Source organism: Bombina bombina, chromosome 1 (assembly GCF_027579735.1).
Source record: "Bombina bombina isolate aBomBom1 chromosome 1, aBomBom1.pri, whole genome shotgun sequence".
Lineage (NCBI taxonomy): Eukaryota > Metazoa > Chordata > Amphibia > Anura > Bombinatoridae > Bombina > Bombina bombina.
The window spans coordinates 655,536,805-655,563,828 of NC_069499.1; the positions used below are offsets into that span (position 1 = coordinate 655,536,805).

General features: G+C 36.9%; 1 protein-coding gene across 6 annotated transcripts in view; it reads right to left on the reverse strand.

Annotated features, from left to right (window-relative positions):
• Positions 1 to 27,024, reverse strand: part of TENM1 (teneurin transmembrane protein 1) — a 1,037,319-nt gene that overhangs the window by 39,965 nt on the left and 970,330 nt on the right. For all 6 annotated transcript variants that reach the window (XM_053699127.1, XM_053699121.1, XM_053699124.1 and 3 more), the window contains one exon: positions 8,523 to 8,695. In XM_053699127.1, coding sequence (XP_053555102.1) covers positions 8,523 to 8,695 — 173 coding nt within the window. The remainder of the gene's footprint in view (positions 1 to 8,522; positions 8,696 to 27,024) is intronic.

Genomic DNA, 27,024 nt, shown 5'->3' on the forward strand with positions numbered 1-27,024 from the left:
ATAATGTAGCAAGTACCTATTGTTTGTATCAGCCTGAGGAAACAGTAGCAATACTGAGAAATGCGTCTCTGTAGATTTTTTAGTTTTAATAAACACTTGTTTTTAAGTTACTTGCTACATTTTATTATTAATCGTTTTTTTATTTTTGCACTCAGTGACCTTTTTCCATCACTTGATGGTTTTTACACTCCTATTCACTGTGAGTGAGTGAAGAGACACTTTTAAGGTCTGTGCTTTCTGCATCTAGAGGAGAGTTATACCGGACAATTCAGAGGATTCGGTTTGCCCAGTTTGCACAACATTACAGTGCTATACCACAAGTGAGTGTATACTATCCAACATTTGTTATATGTTACACCCTGCAGAATTACGCTATGTGGCATCTTTTTTAAAGCTCATTACGAGTGAAGAGGCACCTTGAAGTCTTAAAGTCCTTTGTTATTTACACCCAGAGGAGAGTTTTACAGGACAACTCTGTGGATCCGGTCTGTTCAGTCCGCACTACGTTATGCTGCTATTCCAAATGTGAGTGTATATTATCTACCACCTGTTTTTTTATATATTTTGCTGAATTACGCTATGTGGCGCCTTCTCTATCTTTTTTACATAATTCTAACTTTTTTCAATTAGCATAATGTTTACTTGATCTCTCTCCCTCTATGGCTGCGCATATGGTTTAATCTACACAGACAGAGGATGTGCCAGTCTGTATATATGTAGATTGCTGTGCAGGGGAACATGTGACAGGGAAATTTCACTCACTTTACACTGCAGCACACTCTCTGCATGGATTAAATGTCAGGGAAACTGCATTACAATTTACAAACAATGTGAAAGTATGTAATGAGAGCAGGCTGCAACCATGTGTAGTTTACATTTTACAAAGCCTGCTGCCTCCTAAGATGCGCACTTTAGCCCTTTTCCCTCCAGATCAGCCATTGGTCACTATCTGATAGTGGCAGCTGGTGGGGTCTGTGCATATGTATCTAGTGAGTGGCCCCATTTTTCCTACCTTTATGCAGGGACCGGTAGCAGCAGGGAACATCTGAGGCATCACACACAGTGACACAGGCAGCAGCATGCATCCCTTCCTTCTTCCGTTAGGTTGTCACGTGGTGTAAATGTCCTGCAGCGTGCCCATCAGTCATACCCAGTCACTTCTTGTGCATTGTTTTCTCCTGCCCACCTACCCGCCCCCTCACCAATCAAAATGCAGCTGCCTCGAGTCAGACTGTCGTGGAGCATATTAGTTTGATTTTTACTGGCAGCTGATTTCCCACACCATATACCTTCTTAGTAAAAATCAAACTATGTATGAGTGACAGAGCTTGCTGGATGACAGTAGGTTGGTGGGAGTGACGTCAATGACATCATCAGCATCCGGGCCCGGTCCGATCCCCCCCTGGTTCTGCAATAGCAATAAATAAGTATAATAGTAGTAGGCAGTCATCACTTGTCCCCAGACAATTGTAAACTTTATTTAAGCAATCATCATAGCGCTCTATCAGTCAGGGCCCGGCTTGCCCCCACAGATGAAAGGGCCCCTGACTGTAGTCACCCCTGATGGCGGCCCTGTGTGTAAAAGATTTCATGTATTGAGTTATAGATGTTAATGGCAGGAACATCCACTAATGATATGCTCAGAAATATAGGTGTAGCAATGCTAAAATAATTTAGAACTAGGCCTATTAGTAACCTCAGGAGCAACAATAAACCTAGCCCATAGTTCACTGCAAGCAAAGGTACAATTATAAGACGCATTAATGCATTAGAGTATTTTATTATTGTTCTTTTATGTCCCTTTAATATTATTATTTATTGTGGCCGCTATAAATACTTAATTATTAATAATGACATATATACAGAGGTTTTGTAGGCCAAGTTTAGGAGAGAGAAAAAACGAAATAAACATTCAGGGGCATATTTATCAAGCTCTGTATGGAGCTTGATGCCCCTTGTCTAAAGACCGCTGTTCCATAACTTGTCCACCTGCTCTGAGGCGGTGCACAGAAAGCAACCAGATCGAATACGATCGGGTTGATTGACACCCCCTGTTAGCGGCTGATTGGCCGCAAATCTGTAGGGGGCGGCATTGCACCAGCAGTTCACAAGAACTGCTGGTGCAATGATAAATGCCGACAGCGTTTGCTGTCGGCATTTATCGATGTGCAGCGGACATGATACGCTACTTTGTATCATGTCCACTCGCACATTGATAAATATACCCCATAATGGCCTCGCTTCCATTGAGTCGTAATTCAGTTTGCGTGCACTCGCAAACCGATAAATATGCTGTCGAAAGCAATAGCGTTTAACGACTGTTTCCAATGGCGCGTTATACCTCAATATCGGCTGCCGGACTTCGGCTGCCGAAAAGATTTTCGCGTCCCATAGAAAGTAATAGAAGCCGTTAATCGATAAATTATACCAGGTTTCCATTGAAAGCGCTAACCGTTAATACACTGTCGGAGGCTGTCGATACATTGAGAAATATTACCCCCAGCTCAACTAGGTGTAAAAGAGGAAAATTGTGCTTTTTGAGACCTATTTTCTATTGAAATGATAAAACTTGCATATAATGCAAGTGTTTTAATGTAGAAATAAATTGTTATAAGTAATATTTATTGTTGTCTCATGTATAGAAATAGTTGAACTTATATTCTAATAGAAATATCAGTATATATTTAAATATAATAATATATGCAAGAACATATCTACAGAATGCAAACTAGACCTATGCCTAGGGCAGCAATAAATATTACTTATATTTATGAAGTGTTAAATATAATTATATTAGAAAATAGTATTTGATTATTAAAAATATGGATAAGTGTTTTTTTATTTTTCTTGAGAGGCGATCACAGGTAAGAAGCACGGACGTTAAACGTAAATTCTATAGCGTAAGGTCGGGTTACCTTAGCAACTAATTGATTTTCAAGAAATCCGACGTCAGATGGAAGCGTTAACACAACGTTAACTTACAGCTACACGAAAAGAGTGACTGCGCGCAACACACTAATCTTTTCAATGGAAACCTGGTACTAAAATGCAGCCGTAAATTACTTTTAGCTGTCGGCTGCTTCGGTAGCTTACGGCTCCATTTTTAACGACTCAATGGAAGCGAGGCCTATATTGGATGAACTTCATTTTATCTGACTAGTTGCCGTTTTATTTGACTTTTTCTTTATCCCTGTTAAATAGAAATCCAAGCTAAATAGCTGAATCAATTTATATAAGGCTTTTACAAACTCTTCTACAATTAAAATGTTAATTTTGTGTCAGGTACTCATAAATGTTCTATGCCTCTTAAACTTACTATGCTCTACGCTAGTGTTTGCCAGGTCAGTAGAATCTTGCTCAAGGCTGAATAAGATTTTTATTTGACATCTCAGCCTGTGTTGGGTTTAGTATATTTGTGCTCACAGTTGTAATCACAAATGAGAACATGACACATGCTTTGTGGTCAATTAGGATTTGCATATTTACACTTTACTAAAAATGCAGAGATTATTTCCTTAAGCACTATAATGCATGCTGACATATTGAGTTGTTAAGAAGCTGTTTTAATGAAGGGGAAAAAAAAGGTCTGTGGTTTATGTTTTGAATGTAGCCTCTGATTATTAGTTTTAGTTTAAATACCAAATGATAAAGCAAAGACTGACAGGAGTAATTGCACTAAAAATGCAAATGAGTGTTTGTCTGCAGCAGAAAAGGTACTTTTAATGGTGCATGAAGCATCCAAAATAGTTTTCAAACATTTAAAGGGACAGTAAACACCTTGTAATTACAGTACATTACAGGTGTCTTGCTATAGAATAACATATCGGCCAAGTCTAAGGGGACGATTTATCAACCCTTTATCAACAATTGTCTGGTGGACCGCTGCTTCTTAAACCCAGTTTCTGGTGAGCCTGAAGGCTCGCTCGGAAACAGGGACATTCAGGGCCATTCGGCCCTTAATAAATCTGCCCCTCAATATCTTTTAAAACAAATTAACATCTTGTTTGAAGCGATTTCAATACCCAAACTCTACCCGCTATTTGGAAAAGCCAGTCTGGGTTTGATTCTTCAGATAACAAGGCTAGCTTTAGTTATAATGTTACTATAAAATTGATTGTTTTGCAGTTAGCCAATTAGGGAAAGTTATGTAGCATGGTTCATTTCAAGTGCTGCAAATTAGAAAATCCATAATTTTCAGAGCTAAATTACACGAAAAGGGGGCAAAATAAATAATAAAAGCATGTTGGAAAGTTGTTTTACTAAGCATAGCTAAACATTTTATATAAAAATGTCAAGGTGTTTCCTATCTCTGGAAAGCTCAAATATGAAGGAGTTGTAAGGGATAATTTACACATTCTCGTGATCACCAGTTCAATATTTAGAATGTAAGCGGGAAAGCTGAATTATTATTTGCTAATATAGACCTTTAAAGAGGCAACCAGTAGTATTCAAAAAGCTGTAAAATGTAACCTTGAAGTTTCAAAAGGGACCCCAGAACTTATTACTGTCATACTGAACCACCAGCAAATGTGCTATAAATTCAATAAAATTAAACGAAATTAATGTACTGTATGTTTGGAAGAAAGTGGACAAGAGAGGAAAGTTATTTGTGCAGCAAAATAAGAAATGTGTGTTGTTTTGTGGTAGAATTTAGCACTATTTGCCAGACACTGAACTAAACTCCTATCTCATTCTGCCCTTTACAGCATAGCTTCTGAATGATGAACTTTTATCTGCTGAACTTTGTCTCCCTTTATTTTTTTTACAATGTTATGAAGAAAAGCTTACACCCCATACATTGTTTTAATAGTTGGTGTCTGTTAATAAATATAATTCTAAATGGAAAAAGTGCAGGTTATTTTACTAATAATGCACTGTATTACTGCTTGTCATCTGCATGTGCCCATTCCCTTAGCAGCTTGAGAATTGTAATTTGAACCCATGAGCAAACGCATATTTGCACCCTATGGGGTCGATTTATCAAGCTACAGCGGACAGGGGAGTACATACGTGCCCCTGTCTGCCACAGCTCGCCTCTGGCGGTCTGAATTCCGTTGCCGGAATTCAGCATTGCACGAAAAGGCAATCTTGTGCAACGCCAACCCCTGCCCGCACACAGCCAATCACGCGCAGGCAGGAGCTGTCAATCTCCCTGGTCGGACGAGACCAGGGAGACTGGAATTCACCACCTAAGAGATGACAAAGAGGTTAGGGAAGCAGCAGTCTGATGACCGCTGATTCATAAATACGGACTGCAGGTTCTCTTGTGAGAACCTAAAGTTGTAGGGCGGGCGAAGCCTTTGATAAATTGACCCCATAGGGTTAGATATACCTAAAAAGCCAGCCTGCACAGCTCTTATAATAGGTCTGTTACTGTAGTTTACATCTTTTAGTGATATTTTTGGTAAAGTTAGATTATACTCTAAACACGACTGAGGCAACTTTATATTGGTAGTACTTGATGTACCCTTGCATTGATATTGTAGAGGACACATCATAATAACCCAAAAACTATTCAGAAATAAATCACAATTCTAAATAACAGTAAATAAATTTGATGTTATAAATCTGATCAGCAAATAATTGGAAAGAACAGTTATGCTTTTGACAAGCATTTCAAATGTTGGAGTTTGGATATGCACAATAAAGTAGATCAAAGTAATGCTGGTGTTAATCATTGTCGGGCTTCCAATAGATTTTAAGTAGGATGCCAAAGAGATAACATCATAAGGCAGTTTACATAGCTGTTGGATTTTCATTTTGTAGTTGAAGGTTACTTTTAACTCTGATTGAAGTCTAACATTCAAACAAAACAAATAATTAATTTACACATATTTTCCTTTCTTTGGCTTAACGGGTCAAAATTCTCTTTACCCAGGGACAGAACTAACTTTCATTCAGCAGGTGCAGTGGCACCGGGGCCCAAGTGCTGAGGAAGGGGGTCATAGCAGCTAGTCTATACTTAGACGTATGCAGAATGTGTACAATGCTAATGCAGGGGAACCTTTTATTTGTGCAGGATCTATCTATCTAGCTTTCTGTCTGCCTGCCTGTTTATAGAGCAGCACATATATTATTACTATTGCTTATTACTGAGTTCCCTTTGACAGGTCCCCAACAAAATAGATAATTGCACCAGGGTTCTCTACTGAGTAGGTCCGCTACTGCCTTTTTCACTAGTATTACAAAATGTGAAACATATTTAAAACATAAAACACAGATATTCAAATAGAATATATTTAAATTAAGGAGTTATTTTGCCTTTAATATTTTTTGTATGAAGTTTACTTATAAATATGTAAAAAATGAATATATGCAATTTTGTTTAGTAAAGTAATATATTAAAGTATATAAAAATATTGTTTAAAAGTATAAAGCAACATACTCAGAGAGACTCTAATTTGCCTCGCAATTTGCTTGATATGTTAAGTGAAAATGTGGGTATGATTAAAACCTAAAAAAAATGTCATACAAGCCAATATCACTTTATGCCAGCTAAACAAGTGAAGCTCAAAAATATTAGCACTTTTATTAACCAAATCCGCTCAAGTTAAATCAATAGTGCTTTTATATTTGCGCTCCACTTGTAATTTAGCCCTTAATGCATTGTGTCACACAAAATCATCAATGCAAACTCTTCTTAAATATTTAGTTATTTTGCTATGAACTGAAAATCTATTTATCTATATTTCTATCTATCAGATGTCAAAATTAAAATAGAATCGCAGTAAGCAGTAGTGCCTTTTCAAAGGACTAACTTGCATGTTAAAAAGTAACAATTTCATGGGTTTCCTTTTCTTCGGGTATCTGTAACATGCATTATAGGTCCAATAAAAGGTATTACTACATATTGCAAAGCTCTTGGGGCAGAGGCATAACTAGAAACCACAGAGCACAGGTGCAAGAATCTAAGAATGGCCCCCTCACACCCCCCCCCCCCCCAAAAAGTGAATTTGATACGTATCTTTTTTTATTTATTTTTACATTTAACACAGAAAAAAACATGTAAATCAGATTACATGTCTACAAAAGGAGGTACCCTGTGCTCAGAGTCTGTGAGATGGTCTGACCCCCATTACTGTATATAGTGACACTGTTTAACCCACCAGTACTGTAGATAGTGAGTCAGTGACACAGTCTGTAATCTGCCGGTGAGATGGCTGGCCTGACCCTACCCGCCCCAGTACTTTATAAAGTGGCCACAGTAGTCTGTGACATGGTCCAGCCCCCCCGTACTGTATATAGTGGTACTGTATACACTGACACTGTTTACCCCCCCTCCATGCTGTAGTAACAAGGTCTGTAATTTGCTGGTTCCACAAAAATACACACATACACATACATGCATAAATACACACACAGTCGCATACACACATACACATACATGCATAAATACACACACAGTCGCATACACACACACATAAACACCAATGGGTAAAACAGAAACACTAACCCCTGTAGTCAGAGACACTAGTGAAGCATCATGTCACACTCACATGATATCAATAAAGGCATTGGCAGGTCAATGTTTTTTATTGAAAGAAAAATGTGTTTTTTTTAAAGTTGGGCCCCCCCCCCAACCTTTGCGGCCCAGTCGCAATTGTGAACTCTGCACCCCCTGTAGTTTCACCCCTGTTGGGGTCTGATTATCTGAACTTCGCTGGTGGAATTATCTTAAGAAAGGGGTGAGATGTATCCAATAGAAAGTAATGGAGCTTACTGGAAAGGAAAACTTTACTGTGTAGGGTGACGTTAGCAGTAAGCAGGGGGTGCACTTTAAAAATTAAATCCTGCATCAAAAAATAAACACATTACACTGCTTTCTGTGTATAGTACCTTACAATTACCTCTATTTTTGTATGCATGTGTTTTTCTATTAGAATACTAATAATTTTCCGTATTTTGAAAAAACAGTAAGGTTTTTTAGGGAATAATTGTTTACCGAATGACGCTGGGATTTGAGAGAAAATGTCATACTTGCCAATGGAACGCCCATGTTCAGCCCGTTTTATGATAAATCAACAATTATGCTTTGTATTTTATACTTACAAGTATGAATTTCTGTGTTTTTTGCACATCCAGTTTACTTAAATTATGATTTACGTTGTGTATATTTAATACAATTTATTCCTGTCTAATTTAAATACAAATGATACGATTTTTGATGCACATTAACAATACAATTACTCTTTTTGTATTATTTTTAATTTACAATTTTCATTGCACTTCTGTAATGTATGCATCTCCTTCCCATATAAAAATGCAGTATACGCCCCTTAGCGACACTCCCTGTTTTATGGGTAAAAAGTTGTTTTAGATAATTTCACCAGGGAACTTGTTTTGGCATCTGAATTTCAAGACGACTTCATAAATGTATCATAAAATAAAACATAAAATATAGTTATTTCCCTTTGCTACAAAACCATTATAGCACTGAGATGTTCAACATCATTTTTTAACTATTTATTGATAAATCTCCTACTTTTGCTTGTTTTGCCATATTGGCAGTCTCCTTGGGTTACCTTGCTTTAGTGCATATACTGTGCTAGTTGCAGATATATTTGTCGTGGTCACTACATTTTCTCGGCTGGATGTGTCTACTTCGACCCGGGTGGATTTTTCCATGTCACTGTAGAAACTGCTGACTTCTCCAGTTGGAAATGTTGCATTTGTTAGATGTCCTTCAAGATCGTACCTTAAAAATATAACAAATAAATAAAAGTCATTACGTAGCCTAAATAAATCGCTGGTTATACTGCTGCATGTCTATTCATACAAGAAGAACATAATAACTGAAATACTGAAAAGCAACAACCTATTTGGATATTTAATATATGTTTTATAAATTAACCTAATCTGTTAAAGGGATAGAAAGGTTAAAATTGAAATGTGAATGGGTGCATTCTAATTTTAAACATAATAATTTTTGTAATGTACTTCCATTAGCCAAAATGCTTATATATTAGTGTTTTTCAGCGGCATACACACATATGCTGCACTAGTATTTAAACACCAGACCTTCAGAGAGACTCAGAAGTGGCTTGTATGACATAAGTCTTCAGGGGCATAATATACACTGCCGCCAGCTCTCTGAGCTTGAATACTGGTGCACGAGCCCACCTAGCATATGTGCATATGCTGCTGAAAAATGAAAATAACTTTTACTAAAATCATTTTTGCTTATGGAAGTGCTGTATATGGTAAAATTGATTCTATTTAAAAAAATAAATTTTGATCTTTCTATCCCTTTAAAAGTGCATCTGTTACTTACCTCTGAGAGTCTCTACCTACTATACACCTGTTTCCTGATGATTTGTATTTAAGTGGTTTCTTTACTAAATAATCCATTAAATTACTTCCCTGAACATAAGATCACATTTAAAAATAACATCAATGACAAAGAGCTGTAAAAAGAAGCAAACCTCCAGTGAAGTGGATGAATGAAGAAAACCTTTTTTAGGAATATGATTGCTTGTGTTAAATGGTTCAGCTTTCTGATTGTTTAATGTAAGTACAATTGTCAGCTTCTTTAGTGTAACTCAGGTAGTCTCTGTATAGGTTGAACTCAATGGACATCTGTCTTTTTTTAACCTCATCTACTGTTACTAATATTTTTAACTAATAGAAATTGTATTTTTATTTTCAATGCCTTGTGGTAGGTTAAATTTTAAAAATAATCACTGTTCTAAATGTAAAGAGCCTGTTGGTTTATATGACCCATAGTAACAACAAGATTTAAAGAGAGGAGTTGAAACTAGAGTGATAATGTGTTACAAGTTTGATCCTTTTTAGAAGTAACGTATCTTAAAGATTCAGAGGCAGGGCCGGCGCTCCCAGTATGCATCTTGGCAGCCGCCTAGGGCACACTGCAACCTAGGGCGCAACCGGCCATGACCCAGATTCCACAACTAACAGCCTGCTACAACTATGTCAGAACAGTAAGCAGCCGGCAGGCCTGGAGTGGGCTGAAAAAAAAGTAAGTGAAATTGTTAAACTGGGTGCTGGGAAATGTTGAGTGCCGCTAATATCTATGGATTGTGTATCCAATCCACCTTAAGGCAACTGCTATCCCTGAGTTACCACCTTTAGCAGCACAGGCTGATGACATCACTCCCTGGCCCCAGGCTCAGTAAAAGAGCGGCAAGAGTGGGGTGTGCAGCTGAGTGCTGGTGGGGATATGCAGTCTGTCACTACACACAGGCGTCCCGGTGACTTGTGTGGCTGCAGCCTGCAGGGATATGAGGCAGCAGAGAGGATGATCACACTTTTGCGACTTTCAAGACACACAAACAAGGTAAGACAACGGACAGAGCTGCAGAAGTGTGAAGTACTATGGAGGGACTCTGTAACATCAATATTTACACAATAGCAAGAAGTGTTTAATTTCCTTTATTAAAGGAATAGTAAAGCCCAAAATTTTCTTTTATGATTCAGAAAGAACATAACATTTTTAACAACTTTCCAATTTAATTCTATTATCAAATTTTCTTCATTCTCTTGTTATCCATTGCTGAAGGGACAGCACTGCACTACTGACAGGAAGCTGAAAATATCTATTTAGCCAATCACAAGAGACAAATTTGTGCAGGCACCAATTAGCAGCAGCTCCCACTAGTGTATGATATGTGCATATTCATTTTTTAACAAGGGATACTAAGAGAACGAAGCACATTTAAAAATAGAAGCAAATTTAAAAGTGTCTTAAAATTACATGCTCTATCTGAATAAAGTTTAATTTTGACTTTCCTATCCCTTTAAATAAAAAAAAAACTTCAAACACACCCAAGGAATACTTTAATAATCTCAATTGCCAACACCACAAAAATCAATTTTTAAATAGCAAATCCATTATCCTCAAGCATAGGGAATTGTACTGCCACCTTGTGCTCTTGCAAATGGATAACTTTTTTGTATAACTATTGCCATATAGTGCTCCAGACAGGTGCATGCTTCAGAGATTACGTCCCTGCTTTTCAACAAAAGATACAAAGAGTACAAAGAATATTTGATCATAGAAGTAAACTAGAAAGTTGTTCAAAACTACATGCTCTATCTGAATCATAAAGGAAAAACGCTGCGTTTCATACCCCTTTAAGAATATGATTAAACTGCACTCTGAGCCTGATGATGAAAGATTTTCCTGCTTGGAGAGAAATTGTAGTGCAGACTTCACAGGGGCTGAACTCACTGAATGCTCAAAGAAAAAGGGTGAAACTCTCCAGCACTGCAAGATCTCATTTCTGTATGTGAAGGAGAGCCAAGCCCAGTAAACTTTGTGGATTGTATTTTATATTACTTCACACTTCAGATTGGATCTTTCCAGTAATATTACATTTAAGCTTTGCAATTTCTATTTTATATTTTAATACATTTAAATTTAGATTTAGAGCCAACAGTGATTTTACAAATTCGGATTATGTTTTGAAGGTTTCTGTGTTAATTTAACAAATCAGGATCATACTTTGAATCTTCTACAACATTGCGCTGTGTATTTTCTCTATTGTAAAATTAAACAAAGCTTCAGAAAGTGGGAGGTACAAGGAAATTCCCTGGGTTGAACATATGAGTTCCCAAGGTATATCTGAAGCTCTCTCAGAAGTCTTTTAAAATGCTGTAAGCATTTTAAACAAACTGGTCTCACTGATTTCCCCCGCCAGCTGTATGCAGGTGAAGTTTGCTCAAAATTCCCAATACACTTATGTTACTGACAGAAAAGTAATATATGCTTGACTATAGGTAAAAGAAAGTTAAACTGTAGTGAAAACATTTAAGTTTCATTTGTAATTGATGCAAACTGAGCCTTTGGGGTCCATTTATTAATGTGCGGAAGGACATGATCCGATATAGCGGATCATGTTCACCGCACATCAATAAATGCCGGCAGCATATGCTGTTGGCATTTATCATTGCACCAGCAGTTCTAATAAACTGCTGGTGCAATACCACCCACTGCAGATTCGCAGCCAATCGGCCGCTAGCAGGGGGTGTCAATCAGCCTGATCGCATTCGATCGGGCGGATTGCTGTCTGCCACCTCAGAGGTGGCAGACGAGTTAAGGAGCAGCGGTCTGTGAATATCTGTTTCCCTCATGACTTTCTATAGAAGGCATTTCTCATCTCTCATCTCTTCCCGGTTTTGCCCTATGAAGCCTGCACTATAATTTCTCAAAAAAATAGAGAATGAATGCTTTTCAAGCCAATAAAATGCAATAAAGCTCTCTGGGAAATGGAAGCTGTCAGTTTTTCCGTTTTATTTTAAAAGAAGAAATACAAAGTGCAATGTAATTTGTAAAAGATACACATAAATATAGAAAAGTATGATCCTAATATAAAAAAGCACAAAATGTAAATGCAGTAGATCTATCATGCCATGCAGTGCTATATTGGCTTGTTTCTCCTTCACATACAGGTATGCAGAGGAGTGTAACAAAATCTGCCTTTTAAGAATATTTCTAGCGATCTCACAGTGCTGGAGGATCATTTTACATCATCTCACCTGAGCGGAGAGCTTTAAGTCATAAGACCCTCTGTTGGAAATACAATACCTTTAGGAGATCAGTTAGAAGGGTGATGAAAAGGATGAAGAACACAAAGACAACTGCAGATGAGTGAGAAGATGAGTGAGGACCCTCCTGGTGTGACGGATCTTGTAAAATGGGTGCCCCCTGATCCATAGTTTAGTAGCCATTTTATACTGTAAATGTTATTATTTTCTTATCCACCCCAACTGGGTGTATGCATTTCATGTGGATGGGTCAGCTTGCTTACTAAATATTAAATATTTGATAGAGTACTTGACCCACCTTGTTTAGAAAATGGTGGGCTGTGAGTTTACTCCTATGTAAAAGACTTTAAGATTTTCAAAATACGATCTGATCTAGCCATACATGACTAAAGAATTGCGGATAAGTATCATTATACTTAAGCATACATTTTTTAGAAGGACAGTCTAGTCCAAAATAAACTTCCATGATTCAAATAGGGCATGTAATTTTAAACAACTTTCCAATTTACTTTGTTCACCAATTTTGCTTTGTTCTGTTGGAATTCTTAAGCTAACCCTACATAGGCTCATATGCTAATTTCTTAGACCTTGAAGGCCGCCTCTTATCGAAATGAATTTTTACAGTTTTTCACTACTAGAGGGTGTTAGTTCATGTGTGTCATATAGATAACATTGTGTTATCTAGGAGTCAGCACTGATTTGCTAAAATGCAAGTCTGTCAAAAGAACTGAAATAAGGGGGCAATTTGCAGAGGCTTAGAAACAAGGTAATCAGAGGTAAAAAGTGTATTAATTTAACTGTGTTGGTTATGCAAAACTAGGAAATGGGTAATAAAGGGATTATCTATCTTCAAAACAATAAAAATTCTGGTGTAGACTGTCCCTTTAAATATCTTGTATGTGGGCTAATGTAGTCAGTTTATCATCGTTTTAATGGGCTATATTATATATATACCTGATATTTACCTGTACATATATATATATATATATATATATACAGGGAGTGCAGAATTATTAGGCAAGTTGTATTTTTGAGGATTAATTTTATTATTGAACAACAACCATGTTCTCAATGAACCCAAAAAACTCATTAATATCAAAGCTGAATAGTTTTGGAAGTAGTTTTTAGTTTGTTTTTAGTTATAGCTATTTTAGGGGGATATCTGTGTGTGCAGGTGACTATTACTGTGCATAATTATTACAAAAAACAAATATATACCCATTTCAATTATTTATTTTTACCAGTGAAACCAATATAACATCTCAACATTCACAAATATACATTTCTGACATTCAAAAACAAAACAAAAACAAATCAGTGACCAATACAGCCACCTTTCTTTGCAAGGACACTCAAAAGCCTGCCATCCATGGATTCTGTCAGTGTTTTGATCTGTTCACCATCAACATTGCGTGCAGCAGCAACCACAGCCTCCCAGACACTGTTCAGAGAGGTGTACTGTTTTCCCTCCTTGTAAATCTCACGTTTGATGATGGACCACAGGTTCTCAATGGGGTTCAGATCAGGTGAACAAGGAGGCCATGTCATTAGATTTTCTTCTTTTATACCCTTTCTTGCCAGCCACGCTGTGGAGTACTTGGACGCGTGTGATGGAGCATTGTCCTGCATGAAAATCATGTTTTTCTTGAAGGATGCAGACTTCTTCCTGTACCACTGCTTGAAGAAGGTGTCTTCCAGAAACTGGCAGTAGGACTGAGAGTTGAGCTTGACTCCATCCTCAACCCGAAAAGGCCCCACAAGCTCATCTTTGATGATACCAGCCCAAACCAGTACTCCACCTCCACCTTGCTGGCGTCTGAGTCGGACTGGAGCTCTCTGCCCTTTACCAATCCAGCCACAGGCCCATCCATCTGGCCCATCAAGACTCACTCTCATTTCATCAGTCCATAAAACCTTAGAAAAATCAGTCTTGAGATATTTCTTGGCCCAGTCTTGACGTTTCAGCTTGTGTGTCTTGTTCAATGGTGGTCGTCTTTCAGCCTTTCTTACCTTGGCCATGTCTCTGAGTATTGCACACCTTGTGCTTTTGGGCACTCCAGTGATGTTGCAGCTCTGAAATATGGCCAAACTGGTGGCAAATGGCATCTTGGCAGCTGCACGCTTGACTTTTCTCAGTTCATGAGCAGTTATTTTGCGCCTTGGTTTTTCCACACGCTTCTTGCGACCCTGTTGACTATTTTGAATGAAACGCTTGATTGTTCGATGATCACGCTTCAGAAGCTTTGCAATTTTAAGAGTGCTGCATCCCTCTGCAAGATATCTCACTATTTTTGACTTTTCTGAGCCCGTCAAGTCCTTCTTTTGACCCAATTTGCCAAAGGAAAGGAAGTTGGCTAATAATTATGCACACCTGATATAGGGTGTTGATGTCATTAGACCACACCCCTTCTCATTACAGAGATGCACATCACCTAATATGCTTAATTGGTAGCAGGCTTTCGAGCCTATACAGCTTGGAGTAAGACAACATGCATAAAGAGGATGATGTGGTCAAAATACTCATTTGCCTAATAATTCTGCACACAGTGTATATATATACACATAATACCACCTCACCTCTATGGTTGCAATGTATACCCTTGCATACATAAATGTACTATGATAATAAACAGGTAATTATTATTATTATTATTTACCCATTATAAGGTTGTTTTTTCTTGTAAATAGTATCACTACTAATTTACAGATATATCCTGTCTTCAAATAGAAAGTGTGCATAAAAGACTATCCTACATAAGAAAGTGTTTTTAGGAAGGAGTTTCTCTTGGTGAACCGGTATTATTAACCATACTATCCACATTAATTGCAGCATCCTGACTCCACTTTCGACTGTTGTGTATTGTGCTTTGCTATGGCAACAAAATGCTTGCCACACACATGCTGTGAAATTTAACCTTACATCCGAATATATAGATGGTATGGTAGTGGGGTGTTTTTCATCACATGAAACATCACTGAACCAATACCGATTGTTTGTCCTGCGGGCAAGTGTGATACCCAATAGCCACGCCCCTGTGATGACAGCCTGATGTGCCTTGGCCTTACGCAAAAGACTGTGGGTTGTGGATGAACTTGTCCGCAACACTTGGAGTAAACCAGGTGAAACTGCTGTGATATATAAAGCTGTGCTTTTAAGGGGTGTGCTTGACTAAATTTAACATTGAGAAAGACCATTAAGGCCGAAACACATTTGTTTTTTCTTTTAGTCTTTCTTAACTGTTGTCTGCGCACCCCCACCCCCCACCTGACCACGAGGTTCCAGTAAACATCCAGGAATCTGAGGAGGGTGAGTCATTTAATTATAGTATACATCGCTGGTTATTATATATTTTTTTCTTTTTAGTATACTTCTATGGGACCACACTCAGGGCTGAAAGACTAAAAAACACAATATACTTTATTTATTTTGCCCCCTTTTCCAGTAACTTATATCTGAACATTTTGAAATGTCCAGTCCTGAAAACTAAATGAGTACATGCATAACCTTGCCACATATATTTATCCCTAATTTGTCATCTGCAGACTTAAATCCATATTGGCTTCTCAAAATAAGGAAAGGTTTAGGTGGAGTTTGGCAACTGGCAACTGAAAAAAAAATTGCAGCAAACAAGGCATTCATCTGTTCTAATAGTGTTAATATAATATAAAAGTGTTGATATGCTAATCTACGGAAAGAAACATTTTGTAATTACATGGTGTTTAGTGTTCCTTTAAAGGGACATGAAACCCAATTTTTTTATTTCTTAATTCAGATAGAGCAAGTGATTTTAAACAACTTTCCAATTTACTTCTATTATCTCATTTGTTTTGTTCTATTGATATTCTTTGATGAAAAAAAATACCTAGGTATACTTAGGAACTGCTGAATGGTTGCCGCACATATATGCCTCTTGTAATTGGCTGACTAATGTGTTCAGATAGCTCCCAGTAGTGCATTGCTGCTTCTTCAACAAAGGATACCAAGATAATTAAGCAAATTAAATAATAGAAGTAGATTGAAAAGTTATATGCACTCTCTAAATCACAAAAGAAAAAACAATGGGTTTCATGTTCCTTTAAAGGGACATAAGACAAAAAAAAATATTTTATGATTCAGATATTGGGGCATATTTATCAATGTGCGGGCGGACATGATACAATGTAGCGTATCATGTCCGCTGCACATCGATAAATGCAGACAGCATACCCTGTCAGCATTTATTATTGCACCAGCAGTTTTTGTGAACTGCTGGTGCAGTGCTGCCCCCTGTAGATTTGCGACCAATCGGCCGCTAGCGAGGGGTGTCAATCAATCCGATCATATTCAATTGGGTTGATTTCTGTCCGCGGCCTCAGAGCAGGCCGACAAGTTATGGAGCAGCGGTCTTTAGACAAGGGACATCAAGCTCCTATTATCAAATCTTCTACTTTCAACTGGTATCTTTTGGTGTAAAGCATGGATATAAACTCAGGAGCGTGCCTGTGTCTGGAGCAGATGAGTTTCAAGAAATGCATCAATTTGCAAGAGCACTAGCGGGCAGCAAATTTGAGAGTAGATTAAAAGAAACTTTTTTAGAACTGTATGCTCTGTCTGCATCAGACAAGACAATTTCTGGGTTTGATGTCCCTTTAAACTTAGGAAAATGGATAGCAGCAAAATGTATAGAGTTGTAAAACTGCTATTTTTTAAATGAAAATAAACCAAAATGACATGTTTTCTTTGTTATGGAACCATGGTAGACAAAATAATGCTTGCCTTTGCTTTCTGCCCACTTGTAATTAGGCTTTTAGAAGCATCTTTTGCACTTTTCTTGCTAAACTGAACATTTTTGTCTATAAACACAATGGGGTAGATGCAATCCCAGCTGAAAAGCTTATCACAGAATTGTTCTCCAAAGTCCCCATAGAAATGAAAGCATAAGTTTGATGAGCTCTCTAATTGCAATATATTCTGATTTTAGCTGCAACTGCTCAAGGCAAAGTAATGCTGATCTTGATGCAGTGCGACATACTGAATCTAATTCATACTGCAACGTCATACAGCAATTTACACTGAGTAGTTGAATACACTGGGGTAAATTCTCTAAAACCTTCAGGTTTACTGAGATTAACGAACATGAAGCAGCAGAACTACACAGTCTCTCCCAGGATTCTAGGGAAGGAGATCTTACATTGAATGCTGTTGCTGCTTAACGTGCCAAGGGGTGTTCCCTATGGAGACTAATACATTGTTTCGACTTAAATTTCTTTCATTTTAGTATTTTATGTTTGTATTGCAGTGTATATGAATAGGATTTTTTCCCAACATCATCTCATTTTATTATATATCATGGTATTTAAAGGGACATTAAACACTTTGAGATGGTAATATAAAATGATAAATTGTATATAAAAAACAACTCTGCAATATACTTTCATTATTTATTTTGTCCTCTTTGCCTGTAATTCCATTCTGAAATTGTCAGCTTTTCAGTTCCTGTTAGAAATGGAAGTGCAGAACACTGTTAAATCCAGCACAGCCATTGGCTGCACACTCTAGTGACCTAAGTATAACTGACCCTAATTGGCCACAGCAGAGAAGGTAACACAAGTTACAACATGGCAGCTCCCAGTGTTTTATAGACACTAAAACTTTACACTTATTTTGTCACTTTTTAAACAACTAATGAAACTTTAAAAAATATATCTACATGTTAGTCATGGACTAATCTTTTCTTTGAATGCATCATTCTATCTAGCATGTATTTAGTGTTTAATGTCCCTTTAAATTAAAGAGATATTTCAATCTAAATGTTGAATTAAAAACAAACAAACAGATGTATCAGTTGTGTACTTCCTACTAATGATCAGTGGCTAACAGGTGCTTCCTGCTAATGTTAATTAGTTAAAAGGAAAAGTCTGCATGTTTAAATAATGTCCTTTCAATTTGTTAGATCATTGCCCCTTTAATACTTAGTAGCATAAGTGAGTAGGCTGGACATGAGTAATAGACTTGTGCACAGCGAAAAAATTTGTTTCGGTTCAATTCTGATTTTTTCGAATTTCGGATTCGGATCGATTCGAATTCGGATACATTTGAATGCATTTGTTTCGGATTCATTCGGATTCGAATAAATGTGGATGTATTCGGATGTATTTGTTTCAGATTCAATTTGTAAATTTGGAAGTTCAATACTATTTCAAATTCGAATGTGACATTCAAATTCGAATGTCACATTCAAATTAGAATATTACATTTATAAAACACAGTATTAGACTAGAAATGCTATTTTGGATTTGAATGTGACATTCAATATTGAATGTCACATTCAAATTCGAATATTACATTTATAAAACACAGTATTAGACTAGAAATACTATTTTGGATATGAATGTGACATTCAATATCGAATGTCACATTTGAATTTGAATATTACATTTATAAAACACAGTATTAGACTAGAAATACTATTTTTAAATCGAATTTGACATTCGAATATTATATTTATAAAACTCAGTCGGCTAGATTACGAGTTTTGCGGTATGAGTGAAAAAACAACGTTAAGGCTCTTTTTCACTACCGCTGGTATTACGAGTCTTGCAGGTTTAGCAGCACCGCACACTTTTTTGGCCGTAACGCAATGTAACTACCGCAGCTTTACAAAAGTCCTTTTTCAATGGGACTTCCTTTGCGCTGGTATTACGAGTCTGCCTGGGAGGCCAAAAAGTGAGCGGTACAGCAAATACTGTCAAGATCCATACCGTAAACTGAAAGTCAGCAGTTATGGGTTTTATGCTACAGCAACGTAACATAAAACTCATAACTAAAGTGCTAAAAAGTACACTAACACCCATAAACGACCTATTAACCCCTAAACCGAGGCCCTCCCGCATCGCAAACACTAAAATAAAAATATTAACCCCTAATCTGCCGCTCCGGACATCGCCGCCACTATAATAAACATATTAACCCCTAATCAGCCGCCAACGACACCTACATTATACTTATTAACCCCCCTAATCTGTCGCCCCTAACATCGACACCACCTACCTACATTTATTATCCCCTAATCTTCCGCCCCTAATGTCGCCTCCACTATACTAAAGTTATAAACCCCTAAGTCTAACCCTAACCCTAACACCCATTAACTTTAATGTAATTAAAATAAATCTAAATAAAACCTACTATTGATAACTAAATAATTCCTATTTAAAACTACTTACCTATAAAATAAACCCTAAGCTAGCTACAATATAACTAATAGTTACATTGTATCTATCTTAGGTTTTATTTTTATTTCACAGCTAAGTTCGTATTTATTTTAACTAGGTAGACTAGTTAGTAAATAGTTATTAACTATGTACTAGCTACCTAGTTAAAATAAATACAAATTTACCTGTAAAATAAAACCTAACCTGAGTTACACTAACACCTAACCTTACACTACAATTAAATCAATTACATTTATTAAATACAATTAACTAAATTACAAAAACAAACAAACACTAAATTACACAAAATAAAAAAGAAATGATCAAATATTTAAACTAATTACACCTAATCTAAAAGCCCTATAAAAATAAAAAAGCCCCCCCAAAATAAAAAAAACCCTAGCCTACAATAAACTACCAATAGCCCTTTAAAGGGCATTTTGCGGGGCATTGCCCAAAAGAAATCACCTCTTTTACCTGTAAAAATAAAAACACCCCCCAACAGTAAAACCCACCACCCACACAACCAAATGGCATTTGTATGGGCATTGCCCATAAAAGGGCATTTAGCTCTTTTTCCACCCAAAGTCAATAATATAAAAATAAAACCCACCCAATAAACCCTTAAAAAAAACCTAACACTAACCCCCGAAGATCCACTTACAGTTTTTGAAGACCTGACATCCATCCTCAACGAAGCCGGGAGAAGTCTTCATCCAAGCGGCAAGAAGTCCTCAACGAAACCGGGAGGAGTCTCATCCAAGCGACAAGAAGTGGTCCTCCAGACGGGCAGAAGTCTTCATCCAGACGGCCTCTTCTATCTTCATCCATTCGGCGCAGAGCGGCTCCATCTTCAAGACATCCGGCATGGAGCATCCTCTTCTCTTGATGGCTCTTCTCAAATGAAGGTTCCTTTAAGTGATGTCATCCAAGAGGGCGTGCCTTGAATTCGGATTGGCTGATAGAATTCTATCAGCCAATCGGAATTAAGGGTGAAAAAATCCTATTGGCTGATGCAATCATCCAATAGGATTGAGGTTCAATCCTATTGACTGATCCAGCTTGGATGAAGACTTCTGCCACTTTGTTGAGGATGGATGTCAGGTCTTCAAAAACTGTAAGTGGATCTTTGGGGGTTAGTGTTAGGTTTTTTTAAGTGTTTATTGGGTGGGTTTTATTTTTAGCTTAGGGACTTTGGGCGGAAAAAGAGCTAAATATCCTTTTTTAAGGGCAATGCCCATACAAATGCCCTTTTCGGGGCAATGGGGAGCTTAGGTTTTTTTAGTTAGGTTTTTATTTGCGGGGTTTGGTTGTGTGGGTGGTGGGTTTTACTGTTGGGGGGGTTTACAGGTAAAAGAGCTGATTTCTTTGGGGCAATGCCCCGCAAAAGGCCCTTTTAAGGACTATTGGTAGTTTATTGTAGGCTAGGTTTTTTTAATTTTTATTTTGTTTTGTTTTTTTATTTTCATAGGGCTATTAGATTAGGTGTAATTAGTTTAAACATTTGATAATTTCTTTTTTATTTTGTGTAATTTAGTGTTTGTTTGTCTTTTGTAATTTAGTTAATTGTATTTAATTAATGTAATTGATTTAATTGTAGTGTAATTTTAGGTGTTAATGTAAGACAGGTTAGGTTTTATTTTATAGGTAAATTTGTATTTATTTTAGCTAGGTAGTTAGTACATAGTTAATAACTATTTACTAAAAATAGCTGTGAGTAGGACTTGTATTTAGTGATAATTAATTGTACTATCTATTTGTGTTGCAATATTGTGCCTTTGAGGTTCGTTCTATATTTGAATCCTTCTTTATAGTGTATATTACTACTAATTTAATCCTTTCTGTGCAGTACAAGTGTATATGCAATATAATTGTCTATTCAGTGGTGATAGTGAAACTTATATTGGTGACTGATATACAATCGGGCTTGTGAAATATTCTATACGTCTGCAATCAACACTGCTTGTGGTATAAGTATACACATCTAAAATATATTTTTATATCCCATAAGGGAAATAATTAGATGTTCCGATATAAACACCATATACCTAATACAATGCCAATGTAATCTGCAGTATTTAGGTCAAACAAGCCACCCATTACATGATCGAATCAGAGAACATCTCTCAAATATAAAAATAGGAAATTGCAAACACCTACTTTCGAAACATTTTACAGAGGCTCACCAGAAAAAACCAACAGGCTTTAGATATTGGGGTATAAAAAAAGTGTCAGACAAAAGAGGAGGAAATATAGAGAAACTCATGCTATTGAAAGAAGCAGAATTAATTTTCAAGTTTAATACACTAACCCCCAATGGCCTAAATACTGAATTAGACCTCAACCCATTTATTTAAATAAGAATAATATGTACAAAACATTTAGTCATATAAACTTAAATATATATATATATATATATATATATATATATATATATATATATATATATATATATATATATATATTAGTTATCACATTTAAAACAAGAAAAGGATTAAATTAGTAGTAATATATACTATAAAGAAGGATTCAAATAAAGAACGAACCTCAAAGGCACAATATTGCAACACAAATAGATAGTACAATTAATTATCACTAAATACAAGTCCTACTCACAGCTATTTTTAGCGCTCCCCACCCCCACTTAAAATCCAAACTAAACCTCTGATACTGGGAGAATATCAGAATTGGGGCAGCTTTGTGAGCTTAGGTCTGACATACAGTTAACACCATACACATTTCTTGCACATATAATAACTATTTACTAACTAGTCTACCTAGTTAAAATAAATACAAACTTGCCTGTGAAATAAAAAATAAAACCTAAGATAGTTACAACGTAACTATTAGTTATATTGTAGCTAGCTTAGGGGTTATTTTATAGGTAAGTATCTAGTTTTAAATAGGAATTATTTTTGTAATAATAGAATTTTCTATTTAGATTTATTTTAATTATATTTAAGTTAGGGGTGTTAGGGTTGGACTTAGGGTTAGGGGTTAATAACTTTAGTATAGTCAAAAAAGAAAGTGAGGGGGCGCCCTAAATGTGAATGTGGAGATGTAACCAACAAATTGGTATCAAGTGGAGTGATAAAAATATATGTGGAGAAGACACTAATGGTCAATAATGGGCAATAATCGTATATTTATCTAAAATAATACTAAATAACAACAGATAATAAAATAATAAAGTGATATATCATAACATTATACAGTGTTAACCAGTGTTAACCAATAACAATGTGATACAAAATTATATATCATACAATATACAGTGTTAACCAGTGTTAACCATTAACAATGTGATAAAAAATGATACAAATAATCATAAAAGGCAAACAAAGTGATACATAAAGTGAAAGTCTCTATAGAGGAAGGAGGCAGCGATCTGGGATGATCCAGGCCAGGATCCAGGAGCAGCAATCTATGGAAAGAAAAAACAGAAGCGCCACATGGCCCAATATTGTTGGGTCCGGAACTGGTAGATCTTAAAGTAATGAGTAAACTCAAATTTAGTAGAGCACCTCAATTAGTGCTAAATATGCGGTCTGGGATCTATTCGGTCACCCAGAAGACCAACTTCCTGCACAGGAGCTGATGTCTGTATAGACAGAAAGGAGACACAGGTGCCTATATGGCCTAGTATTGTTGGTACAAAGATATAGATACAAACAAAGAGAAGAATGGTACTCACAATGGATAAAGCAGCTCTTGTGATGCTATATAGAGGCATGAACGGATCAATTCAGTCACCCAACAGACTTGTGGCCAGACATCCAAGTGGATTCAGTGGTACAGAAGGATCCCACAGTAGACCGAAAGGAGATATTCCTCAGGAAAAGGAAAAAATATATCCCAAAAGATACAGCAAGTGTTCAAATGTTAAAAATGACTTTAATAAAAATTATAAAATCACAGGCAACGCGTTTCTCAGCCAATGGCTGTTTCATCAGGCTTCATAAAATGTTTACTGAACACTTGCTAAATATACCCTAAACCTAAATCAATTAATATTGTACAGGTGATAGTGGGAGAGGTCCACTTAATTGGTAATGTGATCCCAACCAATCAAATGGGACCAAATAGAGCACACATTATACAATAAACAATAAACAGTATGGTATACAATGCATAATCACAATTTTCATACATTCCTAATTAATATTATTCATATTGTATTTCATTTAGGCAAATAAATTTAGTGAAATTAAAAAGTCATACCTTATTGGGAGTGAGATGTTGTGTAAAGACTAGGTGATTTAGAGTGACATGCATAATTTAGTTCAAACAGAACGCAACAATTCCAATATTTGTGAGCGATATAAATTTCAAGTGGGTGTTCCAGTCAGATGTTACCTAGTAGTTGCGTGTAGTTTAAATTAAGCACCGACGAAGTCGGCGTCCACAGGCGCTTAGTGCGCATGACTAGCCTCAATCAGCTGTTACCCAATTACTACGTACGCTCAAGAATAGGCGTCGGCTAAGTTATGAGAATATAGCTTAAGAAATGTTTAGTAGTTATAGTACCGATTCTGGTATTATAGTAATTCTCCACCCACTATACCATTTATATTTATATTTATTATATTTATATTCTTATATGTTAGGAATCTGTGCAGTCTGATCTTTCAACTGTAGACTTTTGTGCTAATATGCCCCTCTGTTACACTACACATTCAACGGTGTATTTTACACACGATGTGTTACTCTATTAGTAAACAGGTATTGTTTGACTAACATAAGTACATCCTAAGTTTGCGATCAAATGTTTTCCTGACAAGTTGTGGCTGGTTACATGATCTGCTGGGGATCTCCGCTACTCTACTATCACTACTGTGTTAGAACTCGTCCGATTACACTAACTATTTAGACAGACCCATTTCAGAACGAGTGGCAGTAGGATTATCTCCACTAGATAACTTTGGTGTTTTTGCTCATTTGGGTTCTCCTTTTGTTGGTCCCAATATTGGTGCGATATTAGCCCGACTTTCTAATTCTTATTATACTGTTTACATTGTATGTATCAAAAGGGTGTATTACGGATGTTATTGTTTACGCCCCCTTACTATTTTAGACCTATCAGCTAGCGACTCGCATTTGTATTGTATTGGCCACTGAGCGATCTTGATTCGATAGATTTATTGAGGCTAGTCATGCGCACTTAGCACCTTGGGATGCCGATTTCGCCGACGCCTATTCTTGAGCGTACGTAGTAATTGGGTAACAGCTGATTGAGGCTAGTCATGCGCACTAAGCGCCTGTGGACGCCGACTTCGTCGGCGCTTAATTTAAACTACACGCAACTACTAGGTAACAGCTGACTGGAACACCCACTTGAAATTTATATCGCTCACAAATATTGGAATTGTTGCGTTCTGTTTGAACTAAATTATGCATGTCACTCTAAATCACCTAGTCTTTACACAACATCTCACTCCCAATAAGGTATGACTTTTTAATTTCACTAAATTTATTTGCCTAAATGAAATACAATATGAATAATATTAATTAGGAATGTATGAAAATTGTGATTATGCATTGTATACCATACTGTTTATTGTTTATTGTATAATGTGTGCTCTATTTGGTCCCATTTGATTGGTTGGGATCACATTACCAATTAAGTGGACCTCTCCCACTATCACCTGTACAATATTAATTGATTTAGGTTTAGGGTATATTTAGCAAGTGTTCAGTAAACATTTTATGAAGCCTGATGAAACAGCCATTGGCTGAGAAACGCGTTGCCTGTGATTTTATAATTTTTATTAAAGTCATTTTTAACATTTGAACACTTGCTGTATCTTTTGGGATATATTTTTTCCTTTTCCTGAGGAATATCTCCTTTCGGTCTACTGTGGGATCCTTCTGTACCACTGAATCCACTTGGATGTCTGGCCACAAGTCTGTTGGGTGACTGAATTGATCCCTTCATGCCTCTATAGCATCACAAGAGGTGCTTTATCCATTGTGAGTACCATTCTTCTCTTTGTTTGTATCTATATCTTTGTACCAACAATACTAGGCCATATAGGCACCTGTATCTCCTTTCTGTCTATACAGACATCAGCTCCTGTGCAGGAAGTTGGTTTTCTGGGTGACCGAATATATCCCAGACCGCATATTTAGCACTAATTGAGGTGCTCTACTAAATGTGAGTTTACTCATTACTTTAAGATCTACCAGTTCCGGACCAAACAATATTGGGCCATGTGGCGCTTCTGTTTTTTCTTTACATAGATAACTTTAGTATAGTGGCACCGACGTTCAGCGTGGCAGATTAGGGGTTAATAAGTGTATGTAGGTGGCAGCGACATTGGGGGCGGCAGATTAGGGGTTAATAAGTGTAGGTAGGTGGCGGCGACATTGGGGGCGGCAGATTAGGGGTTAATAACTGTAATGTAGGTGGCGACAGTGGCAGGGGTGACAGATTAGGGGTTAATAAGTATAATGTAGGTGTCGGCGATGTCGGGGGCGGCAGATTAGGGGTGTTTAGACTCGAGGTTTATGTTAGGGTGTTAGGTGTAAACATAACTTTTGTTTCCCCATAGGAATCAATGGGGCTGCATTACGGAGCTTTACACTCCTTTATTGCAGGCATTAGGCTGTTTTTTAGCCGGCTCTCCCCATTGATATCTATGGGGAAATCGTGCGCGAGCACGTAAAATCAGTTCACCGCAGCGCTGGTATTGGAGTGCGGTATGGAGCTCAATTTTGCTTTACACTGCAATATTGCCTGCTAACGCCGGGTTTTTGTAAACCTGTAATAGCAGCGCTGTAGGGAGGTGAGCGGTGACAACTTGCAAGTTATTACCGAGCCGCTCATAACGCAAAACTCGTAATCTAGCCGAGTATTAGACTAGAAATACTATTTCGAATTTGAATGTTATATTCGAATTTGAATGTAGCATTCAAATTTGAATATTACATTTATTAAACACAGTTGTAGACTAGAAATACTATTTTCAATTTGAATGTGACATTCGAATTCGAATGTGAGATTCAAATTTGAATATTACATTTCTAATGCAACAAATAAATCTGAACTAATTCAGATTTATTCAATACAAATGCATACAGATTATTTTAGTTTCGTTGCTAGGGTAATTCGGAAATTCAAATCGATCCGAATCTCCAAATTCGGCCGAATTTCAATTCAGGACAAAATGAAACGCACATGTCTAATGAGTAAACCTGGGGTGTGTTTTATGTTCTCTCACAGCTTCTGTTATTCTCTAACTCTAAGCATTTCTCTCCTGTAAGTCTGATAGAAAGGTAAATTCCACTAACTAGGAATGAAATGCCCTGACAGAGATTAGCGAAGGCTGT